Source organism: Boleophthalmus pectinirostris, unplaced genomic scaffold, assembly GCF_026225935.1.
Source record: "Boleophthalmus pectinirostris isolate CB_2022bp ecotype Guang Dong unplaced genomic scaffold, ASM2622593v1 HiC_scaffold_2, whole genome shotgun sequence".
NCBI lineage: Eukaryota > Metazoa > Chordata > Actinopteri > Gobiiformes > Gobiidae > Boleophthalmus > Boleophthalmus pectinirostris.
This window is the reverse complement of record NW_026571152.1, coordinates 17,181,909-17,196,087: the sequence shown is the minus strand read 5'-3', so window position 1 is coordinate 17,196,087 and position 14,179 is coordinate 17,181,909. Positions and strand designations below refer to the sequence as shown.

The 14,179-nt window shown below is 39.6% G+C and overlaps 1 protein-coding gene across 1 annotated transcript; it reads right to left on the bottom strand.

The window, feature by feature from the left end:
• Positions 1-1,684: 1,684 nt before the first annotated feature.
• neto2b (neuropilin (NRP) and tolloid (TLL)-like 2b) lies at positions 1,685-14,042 on the bottom strand. The gene is given in 13 exon segments (XM_020932102.2): positions 1,685-2,122; positions 2,912-3,001; positions 3,093-3,130; positions 3,133-3,222; positions 3,967-4,080; positions 4,677-4,803; positions 4,949-5,050; positions 6,787-6,914; positions 8,252-8,299; positions 10,027-10,275; positions 11,024-11,185; positions 11,282-11,338; positions 13,931-14,042. Coding segments are annotated over 13 exon segments (1,653 nt in total). The 5' UTR covers positions 13,941-14,042.
• Positions 14,043-14,179: the final 137 nt, after the last annotated feature.

Below are 14,179 nucleotides of genomic sequence, written 5' to 3'. Positions count from 1 at the left end.
TTGTGTGAGCTTTAAGTCATGTTATAATGTTACCTTATCAAAAACATACCTGCAGTTGTGCTTTGTTCCATTCACACATATTTGAATAACCCTTTATTATTAGTCTGTCTTCATGTATAAATCTCAAAATACTCTCTTCCATCTTGTCATAAAGCGATAGTTTTCAAGTTAACAGCTACCTTTTACCTGTTGTTTAGTAGAGATGAGAAATTCCAGACCTTAAATTATCCAAATGATTCTAGTGAAGGTGTATGGAGTTTAAAAACACAGTGGCGCACTTTCTGTATTACCCCATGACTTAAAGTGGAACAGGGTGCTTCCTGAAGTAAAGAACCAAACCTAAATATGCAGGGTTTGTGCATTAAACATGCGTAAATGAAACTAAACACAACTCCAAGTATGTTTTTGAAAAGGAAGTAACATTATAGCATAGATAATAGTGTAATATGGGCCCTTTAATAAAAATGTTTGTCCAAAATCATTCCCTCCCTTCTTAAGCTGTAACTCAATAGTAAAGTTATTTTCAAACGTAGTCTGAATCTAGAAAGTTATGTTAGGCATTATTGAGTGTGTGGCAGATAAGCAGATTTGTAAGAGCTTGGACTTTCCATTGTAAAGGATCCAAGCAAAGATACTAAACTATAGCCTATATAAAATGTCTGATAAGAAATGCCTGTTTGTGCCATATTAAAAAAAAAAAAAAAAAAAAAAAAAAGCACGATTTTAAATTATTGCAATTTATTTTTATTTCTCACAAAAAGGGCATCAATAATATCTGTGAGGCTGATGAGTATTTGGTCTGAAGAGTAAAGAGAGGGATGCCAAAAGTTTGGGTGCTGGTTGGGATGGGTGCTTCATGGGTGCTTGTTTGACCCTGCAGCAGTTGTAGTGAAAGTTGCTGCTGACTATAACAGTACGTTTTTGAGGGCCCTCCAATAACATTCCTAAAAATCTGTCACCTGATATTCCAAAAAGTAATGCCTTCTCCTGTATTCTACCTCATGTCCACCATCATTTCTTGTCGGTGTGGCGTATTTTACAACAACTATCACTGTCATTACTCAGATATAGAAAGTGCCCTTTCTACCTCACAGTGGGAAAGCTTTCATCTCTAAAAACATGTTTGATATTTGTGAGGATAACTTAAATTATAATAAATAATACAATATAATACCAAACAATTCCTGTCTTATCTTTGTTCACATTGTGGAGGTTCTATAAGAGGAGGTATTACACCTCTATGGGATATTAACACTTAAATATTTAGACCACCATGTTACCTTTTATTGTGTTGAAAATACTATATTCGCAGAAAACAACATATTAACATATTTACATATTTACATTTAACATTTACTAACATTCGTTTTTTGACGGTCTGAGTCTGGGAGATTGTTAAATTACTCAAACATGCATGGATGAAAACCTCTTCAGACATGTTTTTGATGAGAGAACAATATTAAAACATGACAGAAAGCTCCAAAAAGTCAATTTTGCGTAATACCCCCTCTTAAAGTGAAAACAAACCCTCCCTGGGTAATTATTAGAATAAAGCTGCAGACTTTCTGCTAAAAATTGTCATGGTGTTATGAAAATCTATTTCTATTTTCTGTGCCACGGTGTTGTTACTTTAGACACCGTCAGTTTATGGTCAATCCATTTGACCTGCCCCAAACAGTTCTCTTCAAAAATCCATAGACAGGGACCTCTGCTGCGCCATCTCCGAATTGGCTCTGCGACTGCCCGCTCGGCGCACATACACGTCATATCTCCCATCTTCCTCATCCTCCTCCTCTTCCTCCATCACCCTGTCCTGCCTGCTCAGAGAGTTGTGGTGGGACTGGATCCGGCCTTGCTGCACACTGGGCCAGCTCTTCTTCCTCAGGCTACTGTTGACATCCCTCAGCGAGGGTAGAGTGCCATGGAGCTCTCCTCTGAGGGGGGGCAGGTCCACGGACCCTCTGCCCAGAGAGAGTGCACCCTGGGAGGGCTTGAGGGAGTTGATAGAGGCCTGAGATCCACAGTGGTGCTCGTGGATGCACCGCGAGGAGGTGGAGGAGCGACGGAGGGCCTGCAAGGACTGGAGCTCTTCAGATAGGGCTCCGATGTCTGCTGGGGCGTCCTACAAAATGGGACATTTAGATAGGAACAACAAAGCAGCACATACACAGCAGTTGTGGATATAAGTAGGACTGTTGCCATAAAGATTAAGAATTTAAATGAAAATAATGAAAATTTTTGAAGTGAAAAAAGTCTATAAAATGTATATAATAGGCACAAACTCAGTCAGCATGCATGCAACTGCATTTTTTTTTAACATTTGCATTTTTTTTACTGTTTACTGATAACTACTGTAGCTGCTCTCAATTACACGAGTCACTATTCTTTTTGGTCTTTTGTTTTAGCACACATAAAAACATAATACATTTCTTACCAAAACTAGGAATAGGTCACAGCTACAACATTACAACTACACCAAATTAGCAACAAAACCCTAAGTCATAATGTATTAAGAATGATTCAGGCTTATAAACTACTTAATTAAAGGGTTATACTATTAATTAGGCAGTTCAATTGAATCATTTTTAAAGTCCCTATTTGTAATTAGATTGGCTGATCGAGCCCTGTTGTACTCTCACGTAGACGCCATCTACATTACTGCAGTCTGCTTTGGAATGACAAAAGAAGACCAGAGAGCACAGATGAGCCTGAAAAACTCCAGGTGAGGGGAGGGGGGACAGAACATGCTATGCTAACACCTACCGATGAAGAAAAGTTCAAATGAACTTAAAAATGGGAGTTTTAAGTTTTGGTTCATGCTTTATTATGGAAAGTGCAGTTATTATAAAGTGTAAAAAACAAATAAATAAAATTGTTTTACAATAGTGAATACCATGAGTCATGCAGTCACCTTGTCTCTGAGTGAGAAGAGCTCATAGTGCGGAGGATCAAACACCTCCTGACACTCCCCTCTCTGGAACATGTTCTTCCGCACCAGCACCTTCAGTAACCAGGACAACACCATAAACACATAAGAGTGAGGGCTGTGTGGGCTTTAAAGGGACAGTCTGGAACATGCCTTTAGTTTGTACCTTCTTACGAGGCTGCTTCACCTGCACCAAGATAGAGAGACGAAGAGCAGCAGCACCAGCCCAGTGGACACGCAGATGATGGAGCCGTGGGTCTTGGTCAGGTGGAACAGAAGACCTTTGGACTTTTTCTCTTCAGATACACAAGCATGCAATCAAACACAAGGAGATATGAAGACACACATTGGGGATATATTATAGAGTATATGCAAGAATTAATATGCCAATTAGTTGAGCCAATCTCCAGATTTCACCACAGGTAAGGCAAGTCAGATTAGGCTGTGTGGGGGTTGGGAGCTGTATTGTATGTTAGCTTGTGACAACATATTAAAAGGTCTGTTCAGATAGCTAGGGGATTTGAAAGCCCCACTCACACATGCAGCCTGATCCAGGAATTTACCTAGAATTATGCCAGAACAGGATAATGTGTAAACAAAGCCAGAACTGATTTCCCTTTGCTTTTTTGATTAGTTTCCTTATTAACAGCTTTGCTTTCTGGTTGCACTATGTGGTAAAATTACATTCTCATTCAGTTTGAATATGTGCTATGTGTGAATTTACAAGGAACTATGTGTAAATGAAGGTCAACTCGATAGTCGTGGTCAAACGCAGCCCTCATTACACCATTTTTTGTTGATGCTCAAGTCTTCTGTTGAATTGGCCCAAATGAATACAGACAGCACTTTTTACAGCATCTTGTATTAACCACAAATCTGTTGCACTCAATACAAACATATTTCAACATGTGGAACTCCTGACTTGGAATATAATGTTCAGGGTGTAAATTTGATTCTGGTTTAGTCCTGTGTTACACCTGGTTAAACCTAATTTAATTCTTACATTCAGACCAGACCTCCCTGTGCCAGAGGTGCCATACCTTTGCAGTTGTTCTCGTCCCAGGGGAACATACAGTTCTGGATGCCATTACACACCAGTGAATTGTTGATGCACATGTTATTGTCACAGAAGAAGGAGCCACTGACACATGGAGCTGTAATATACACAGGGTTAGCTGGATTCACCCAGACCTGAGGCATTACATCACACAATTAGAACCATAATGAACTGAAATGTAGGTGGAAGGATTACTCCACAAGAGGTCACTATTTGTCACCTTTTAGTAAAAAAAAAATATTATCAGGGCTTCCATTAATTGAGAGGAGTGTGGGTCAGGTGGTAAAATGTTTTAGTTTTTTTTTAAGTTTTTAAAGATTTGCTACCTGCTCTGAGTGAGTTTTGTTTGGATGTGAACACTGCTGTGAGAGTCTGAGAAATTAAAGTTAGGCACTAAAAGTTTCTTTTAAAAATTAGAAAATGTGTTGCATTTTCCTTTTCTCAGTGAATACATTATCAGAGGCCTGATTCTAGACCTGTGAAAGAGAGTGTGGTGTTTTAAGGGACAGGCAAAGCTGAACAACTGCCAGGTGAGGGAAGGGGGGAACAGGTTTCACATCTGCCATCTACTGATAAACTGAATGAACTTACATATGGTGGCTTTAATAAAAGCAAGCAAACATCATAGTCCCAGCACAACTTTGTGGTGAACACTGCTGTACGTTATAAAGTTAAAATTTAGTGGAGACTCACGTTCGGAGAAGGAGGTGAAGAGCATCCTGAAGCGGCTAAGTCGACTGCCCTCATCGGCCCACATGCGCACCACGCCCACCCCGGTCTCCAGCATCACGTCGTTAGCCACTGTGCTACAAAACTTGGCCTGCAACAGACCCCACACCGCAGCTCTTAGCTGGTGTGGGGGCTCACTGCTGCCAGGTTCTGTAGGACAATCGCTACAGAGCTTTGCAGTTCAAATGACTTAGGACAAGAAAAGAGGAAGATGTGAGAGTCAAAGTGTGTTTTACCTTCAGGTCCTCGATCGCGTTGCTGCCATCGTAAATGGCCACAAAATTCTTCTTACACTCATTGGAGTTTTCCATCTGATACTCCAGAAAGTGCAGGTAAATCTGGCAGACATAAACAGATTTGTAATGATGGTATCCTAATTGTACATGGAAAGAAGAAATAGTAGATCTATTTAATTTTTACTGTCAGGGGAAAAAATACCCTGAAAAAGTTTATAATTGCTTTTCACAACTTTCAGAGACCAGACCAGAATTTTGCTCCCACACCATTAACAGCAACTAGCATGCAAACAGCACACCAGTCTTACTTGGCTTGTGGCTAATAAAAATGCCTTAAGGAATTTTTAAATGATGAGCTCACACACAACCCATTTCTCTCCTCCAGATTTAACCAGCAAATTCAGAGTCTTATTTGATTATATCTACGAGCTGCTTTTAAAATCTGTCTGTACTGGGGCAAAACAAATTTAACTTTACCATATGAAAAAAAAATATTACAGATTAGCCCCTGGAGAGCTTTAAAAGGATTTTTTTTTTTCTTTTATGGTTTAATATATAAATCAGACATGTATTTTAGAGTGCAAATTAAAGTGAGTGACAGATATTCTAATTGTACATGCAAAGTATCTTTGTATTGTAACTTTGCAATTGGCCTGTATTGAATGTAATGTTTATAATATTGTACAGATAATCACCTTAGGTCACTTGAACAAGATAAGATTAAAATCCATATAACATGACTTGTGTATGATCAGTTATGCTTGTCTCCTCACATGTAATGATGCCTGATGACATGAGGTCAAATCCAGCAGATGGATTAGGTCAGGGATATAGTAAATATGACCAGCAGATGTGACCGGGATGACCATTGATAATCTTAAGCCTCTGGTGTATGTATGCACTGTGCTTAAGTCTGAGCTCTGTGTCCTGGTCCTGCCCTCACTTAGAAATATCAAATTGTGATCTCGTTCCTTGTGACAATTTGATATTGTAGAGAAAATGACAAGTCAAAGAGCTTTTCCCACCGACACCTCGACTGGTCAGTCTCAGCAATACTTAGAGCAGGGGTCTCTAACCTTTTCGTCGAGTGAGCTTCTTTCCAAAATGAAAATTCCAGAAAGTTACAAATTTTAGCGGTCGCAAGAAAGAAAGTATACATAAGAGTCATGGCAAGATTTGGATGGGTACAATTAGATAAAACATAAAACATACAGTAAACCATTATTTATTTGCACAAGGTCACACACCCCAATGATAGATTTACAATAATAATACACATTCAATGAATCAAATTTGAGTTATTCAGGATAATATGTGCAATTCAGAAATCCCTTAGCGAGTTACTTGGAAGGGGGTGGAGAGCTACTGGTAGCTCACAAGCTACAGGTTGGAGACCCCTGACTTAGAGTGATAAGTGCATTTAAAGTGAAACTAAACACCCAAACTCTGCCCACAGCCACATAGCCACAGAAATAGAGTTTCTAAACAGGGCAGTTCTGTGGACTAAAGAAGAATGTGAAGTAACAGGTTTCCACACTCTGCCCCTGCAGCCAGGTGTAATCAGAAACATCTGGCAATAATCAGGACATGATTCGTGATGTCACATAGTACTTAAAATTGCAGTAAATGATAGCACACACTTAGATTTAAATGTCTTTGACTGAGAGCTAAAAATGTACTAGTTTGTTGATGAGTGATTTACTAGAAGAAGCAGATGATTACTTATCTCTTGAAGGCAATACAAATATGCTAAGTTTACATGAATCGTGATATAACTAAAATTGCCCACCCCTACTTGTAAATACTAGATATGACACAGGAGGGGGAGTGGGGCGTACGCGGTGGTTCTTGGGAGCACGGATGGTCCAGATGCAGTCCACAGCCTGGTCAGCTTTCACCTTATTGTCCTCCTCCACCTGACTGGAGCGGATCACACCGTCAGCCCCAGACAGCTCAAACTGACAGTCTGAAAAGGGAAAATGAAACACATTTATATTCAGGACATGTAGACGGGTCACTGACTGTTAATATCATAATATAATAATTATTATGGCATAATATCATAATCTTATCTTTAACTTAAGATAGACATATTACATGCAGTTTTGTATTGGTCTTATTACATATTGGTGATGTGTATATTTTTGTATTTGATAACATTGGCTTCATGTCTCATCTTCCAATCTGTGATACATTTGAAAATGTTCACATCTAATCTTTAACACTGAAAAAATATTTTAACTAAGCCTGACAATGCATGTAAATGAGCATTATGTAGCTTTTTTGGTGAAGAGGCCAATACCAGGCTTGCCTTGTCACAGATCTAACCTGTGACTTGTCTCAAGACATACCCAAATGGCATGTAGACTTGCACCTCTATGAGGCGATGAACAGCTATCAAAGAAAGGCACTAAAGGAGAATCACAGCAATGAGCAGCAATGAAGAGTTTATGTGCATGATGCTTCTGTTCATGAACATGCACCAACAGCTACACAAGACACTGCTTTCTGGCATCGAGGGTTAGAAACAGTGGCATATGTTAAGATGCATAAAGACTGTTAAGAAGGACTCGTTTGCTGCTGTTATTGGAGCCACGTAGCAGCCCGAGAGCTTGGTCTATGCCATGCAGTACAAGATGGTGGAATGTGATGATTCCAGCCATGTGGCATCCCAAGCCTTGTCCATCATGTCCATCATTACAAGGTTTTAACTATTTATGTTTTGCCACTCGTGCACTGCTAGCACTTTGCTGGTCCTCCAATGACTGCATGGCGGCATCTCTAGCCCCGCCCACAATAAGCTGGTCCCAGGTTCTAACTATGCCAGACCTTGGAAGGTATTACCTCCAGCAGGCTGCTTGGGACCACTAAAACAGGGCTATACATGCTTCACGCAGTGGAAACACTCAGGGTCCGCACCATACCACCCCTATAGAAACAAGGCTATACAGTGGAAGATACCAGGCAAAGCATTAACACCTCCATGAGAACAAGCAGGCACAAACCCTTCACACTGCACCTTTAAATGTTGAAATGTACTATGATTAAAAATATAGACATGGAAAGAGTACAATATTCTAAACTGAAAAAAATACAGTAAAAGACAAAACTTTGAGCAATATGACCAGATTCTCAAAATATATTCATCATTCATTTTTGACTGAACTGCATTAAATCATTGCATTCTACTTTTCAGCAATATTCTTACAGATGTGCCAGAAACACATACCATGGAATCATAGCCAAATTAAAATATACCGTATATTCTAAAATAATGAATCAGATTAATATAACACAGATTACCTGGGATGGGGTTTAAAAGACCTCCTACGTGCAAGTGGAATTCAGGATCTGTGTTGACAGACAAAAGAGACAAACATGAGCCACTCATTTGAAAGATTGGAACAACTTTTCTATTTGATATAAAATGAAGTTATAGTGAATTGAAATGTCCTGGCATTTCATTTAATGTATTTGAGAGAGTGAGCGCTCCTTCCGACAGCACAGTTACACCGCAGAGGACCATGACACAAACCAAAAGCTGAAATAATTGGTTGACCTTTTCTGGTAGTAGCTATGGTTCTAACATTTACAATAGAATATAATAGGATTTAATGCCGTTCTCTGACTGGTGAGACCTTTATGATGCTTCCTGCTTACCGTCACTTCATTTAACAATATTTTCCATTAGTTTTTACAATTATCTGTCAAGAAAAGTATATTTATCTGCTTATAATGTATTCCATCCATCATCTTCCACTTATCCACTTAGCAGGGACTCCCAGACTGCACTCACCCCAGACACTTCCTCCAGCTCCTCTCGAGGGACTCTGAGGTGTTCCCTAACCCACTGAGAGACAAGGTTCCTCCAGCATTGTTGGAGAAATGTAATTTCTGCACTGCCAGCTCAGTCCCTGTTAACTGTGTCATCAGAAATATAATACTCCCTACATCAGAAGCACAGGCAGACTGGACTGTAGTAGACTAGAATGGAGACTTCAATAATATGTTCAGGGTTCATGTCTCTGGGTGCTGGGTCCTGTACTGATATTAAATAAATTTCTCCTGTGTTGAAACTCCAGCTTCATGCCTCTTTTTCCAGCTCTCGAGCTACTACAGTTTATTCTACACCAAGAATGTCCTGGGTCTCCCCTTGGCCTCCTTAAGGTGGAACATGGATGGAGCACCTCTGCAATGCACAATTTATCTATAAGAAAGTGGCCAGCTACCCTGCAGAGAAAACTAATTTCAACCACTTGTGTCCGCCATCTTGTCCTTTCAGTCATTACCCTAAACAATCTTATTCTATAACCACAACTCTTGTCTTTCTGGAAGTATAATGAAATAGTTTTCACTCTTTGATGCAATCCAGTCCAAAAGCTCATTTACAAGTAGTGTATCATATAGGATCTGTTTAATGTGACAGTTTGGGTCTTTTGAAGCAGGGTGTGTCCTGTAAGTAAACATATCTTCTATATCTTCTGTTGTAGTACTTTTAATTATAGACCACTATGATTTGGAAAACCTGGCTCAATCTGAAATTTATTCTGGTAACGTTCATTTTGACTTTCTTTTAGAAAGACGATTTGTTAGGGAGATGTAATTTCCCTCTTGACAGGTTTGGGCTGCTAGTTGCCAGCCCTTTTCAGAGATGTCACCAGTCTTTGTCACATTTGAGTTGGCTTATTATTGCTTTCTGTTGTTTGGAGATAAATAATATCGCATTCAAACTGCATTGCTAATCTAATCTTTTATAACATTTCAAATAGTTTTACAAGCTGGACTGAACAGGATAAGATTGAAATACAATTAGCATTTCATCTTTAGAAGTAAACTACTGTATTTTATTGTCTTTGAAGCTGCAAAGTTATCATTCACAACACAACATATTAATGTGACAATATTTGTCATGATGTTCTGCATTTTCACAGTCGCTATAATAAATAAAAGATTGATAAATCTCAATTCAGAGTGGCACACATATCGCCACATAGAAGGAGAAACCAACTGCCTGATACAATGCCTGAAAGGACTAAGTGGGCGGGGCTAAATTTCACAGTTTGAAATCAGCTACAAACCATCTGTGAAGCTGTACTGCACGTGGAAGCCGATGCCCTCCAGTTCCTCGTCGCTGTAGAATCGTATCCACATGAAGCGCCCACTGGACAGCACAAGCCCGGGGTTGGCTGAGCCACAAAAGCGACTGATCAGGGGGGAGAAGCTGAAGGGGCCGTCCCGCACCTCCAGGTGGTCAAAACGGCACTCAAACGAGCCCTCAATGTAGAAGGTTTTGTTGAACTGCAGCTCTATCCTCTGTCTGGGCTGGGCTGTGGACAACAGGACATTTAGTGCACATTTTTAGCATTGATAATTTTGCATTGTTGTAACATGGAGCTATCACTTGAGTTCTTAAAGTAGGCCTTAACCACCCACAGAAAATTTCATACAGAGCTGCAAACTTGGGCAGTAGCTGGAGGACTGAAGGGGAGAGTGAAGGGAGAGGAAAGGTGGGGTCATGGATATATGAGCAGCAGTGTGATGGATCTAACAAGTATCCACACCTCAAACTCCGCCTCTGCAGATAGGTGTTTATACTTAGAAACACCAGATTTTAATCAGGGCAGTCCTGTGTGATGTCACATAGTACATGCAATTGCAGAGGTAAGAGGAGGCAGCACACACAGTTTTTGACCAGAAAGCTGCAAATTAATTTTCTTAAATAGTGAACCAGTGAATTTTCTTAACCAGTGCATAGAATTATGTTGCTCACTATGATGATGTGCAGCTATTCATCTGAGGTGTTGACTCTTTGTGAAATGACATTTACAGTGACGTCGTCTCCCACTAGGCACCACCGTTTTCTAACATGGAAAGTCAGTGGATTTGTTTCCTTCATTAAATTAATATTGCGACTTAAATCGTTCAAATATAACATAATGATCCAAGGGTGTCATAGATTATCACTATATAACAGACACAGGCAAGCAAGTCAAGTGGCTAATTAAACCAAATGTCTAAACATATTTAAAATGCATTGCATTTACCCTGCTGGCTCGTCTCCATGTGAGTGCTTACCTTCTAGTACATAGAGACACTCCTTGTTTGGGGGGTATTTATTGGGGTAGTTTGGTGAGCTGAAACTACCCCCATCTATGTTCCGCTCCCAGTTGCCACAGTGCCGGGTGCGGGGGGGTGGCTGAGAGGGTGCAGCCACTGCTTTGGTTACTGGCGGGGCATCTGATTGAAATAACACAGAACACCACTCATCAAAAGTACTACGCTGAGCTCAAAGATGACATCAGACTATACAGGGATTACCATTTATGATCATACCTTTAGCTTTCTGCCCCGTAGCAAATCCCTCCTCAATGCAGATGAAGAGGATCCAAACTGTAACGGAAATAAGAGGCTACAATCAAGAAGATGCAGGAAGGCTTAGCAGGATTTATGTTATTGTGGTCTGAAGAAGTTGAGTCAATGTATTGTTGTCAAAAGTATCAATACACAGGTATTAATCACAGCTAGTATCACAGCTAGAGACTCATGTGAAGTAGTGATTAAAAAAGAGAGAAAAAAACACAATAAATAAGACTAAATTTGACCTTTCCTCAATAGTTTTAGAATGGTCTGAATCTCTGGCAGTACTAATATATGACCATACGGTATTATTAAAGGTACAGTATGTAACTTTCTAGTGATGGCACTTCATCTGCATGATTTAATGAAAATCGAAAGTTAAAGCTGTACTTCAGAAGAACATTTCTATGGAAACAAGCAGGAGGCATTCCCCCAAGCCAAATAAGAATCAGGTCTGTGGAGATGCAGGCCTGCTCACAGTAAGCATGCATGTTTGTCAGTGTTTTTCAGGGCAATAAAAACAAACAAACAAAAAAAAAAAAAACAACAACATGCATTTATATTAGTCTATTTTTGGCTAATGTGTGTGTATGTGTTGAAAATAACATTCTACAGTTTAAAAAAGTTTATTATTATTACAGTGGTGCAAAAATCATATCGAAATACAGTTTAAAATTTCAGTATCATGACAATATTAGAATATGTATAGATAAAACTACCCAGGAGGAGGGTTAAAGTGTGTGAGTGAAAATGAGGACACACCACAGCTGTTACCATCTGTCTCCCGTGGTCTCTGTGTTTCTTTTACAGTTCGTGAGACAGACACTGGCAGACATTTAGAGCCTCCATAAGATCATTATTTGGAGCCAGAATTCTGTTATATAATATATGAGACTAGTAGACCCCCTGTCTGGGGCATTCACTTGAGTCACACTGAAGTGGCATATTGGCATGAGCTGGTACAGGTCAGAGTACATTTGTCTTTTTACTCTACAGGAGGGGCTGATTTACTAGGCTAATGTGCTCTAGGACTACAGTCTCTGAATACATGACCAAAATAAGACGTTCACCTTTAGTGTAGCATATTTACATATCTGTGAGGGAAGGAATACAACCTTACTAACACTCAACCGTATATCCTTCAATGTTACTCCAGCAACTACAACTAATACCTGGAACATAGATTGGCTAGAGTATTGTGAGTGGAAGTTATAATAGTACATCCAAACAGACAGTGACATTACTGCTCAAAAGTTGTTTACTGGAAGTCAATGCATACACGTGCAAGACAAAAACAATTGAACAATGAAAGGTCCTCCAAAACATCTGAGAAAAAAAGTAAAACAAATAGAATGGTCTCATCTGTGATTATTGTTTAGACAAAAAGCAATACAAACGCTGCACCTTTTCAGCAAGTTAGACTCAGGAAACATAACCATGCCTAAACAATAAGACTGCAATATCTGCTAAAGTCACTTTACAGTTTCATGTATTATGCATTCACTCTTCATTTTGAATCAGAATAATGTTTTTGCTGTTGTCAGTGAAAATATTAACAAAATAGGAACTTTGGTGGTATAGTGCAGCATAAAATCATTTATAATAATGGTAAAATATAAACTATGATAAGATAAAGATACGCATAAAAATAATGCTCAGTGGAGCTAGTCACAGCTGCCCTAGGGTAGACTGACAGAAGTGAGGATGCCAGTCTTTTAACTCCTCCATCAACGACACACCATCCAGCAGGTCAAGTGTCCTGACCAAGAACACAACAGCAGTATGCTTTGGTCAGAGGTAACCTCTGGGTTGGTCACCGAATGCAGTTACTGTCCCAGGTTACAGATAACAAAACCACAAACAATAGCGTATAGCCGCAGAACAGGAATAAAGCTTAAGACATAAAATACAATTATTACTATGACTGTACAATAGGCCTACAGCTCAGAACAATTAAACCTGGATGAAAACATTAAACACAATAGACAATTCATTGCTATTTGCAAGATTTACTAAAAGAAACTAAAAAAAAGCACCTGAACATCAGTGTTCTCTTGTACACGGGTAAACAAAACCTTTTCCAGCTATTGACATTCCTGTGCGTGTCTGAGCTGACAGACAAACGCACAACCCAAATCCTCTGGCGCCCCGGCACGGAGCCATCCAAAGAGACTGTCTCTCCACTTCAAAACACTGGATTTTCTACTCCGCGTATGCCTGTCTGCTCTGCACGCACAGAGCCCACGGGACCGGAGCTGTCCCTTCAGCACCACATTATCAAACGATATTTGCGCTACACTTCTGGATAGTATTGTATAGGGTTCATATATTGTATTTGCTACAAAATAGTCCTTATTTTATCTGCTAACTGTATGTAAAATGAAAATTCCAAGAAGCTGGTAAATACAAAAAAAAACAAAAAAAAAAAACGTGCAGCCTAAGTGGAGTTTTCTTCCACTAAGACGTTTGAGTCGTGCCCCAGTCCTTTCAAAACTGAAATATCATTTTTTATTTTAAGTTGAAGCATTTTTGTTGCATTGTTTTTAGTAATGTTTACTCATTTATAATTAAAGAAGTCGCAATCAGTTCACTCGTGATTAAATCGAATTATAACAGGGCACTCACCTACGTACATCCTTTCGTAGATGTGGGAGCCGCTTGAACAAAGAAGTGTCTCACATCTCACATTTACGATTAAAAAAAAGGGGGGGAGCTCCGATTTTTTCTCCAAATCAACTTTCACCGTTCACTCCATTGATATACACCAGAACGCGTCGCGCCCAGACGTTACGCACGGTGCCACGCATGGTTATGTTGGATAAACAGCCCACGGCACTCAGATGTTGTGCTTTAGCCAGAGGAGTGCGGCTGTGG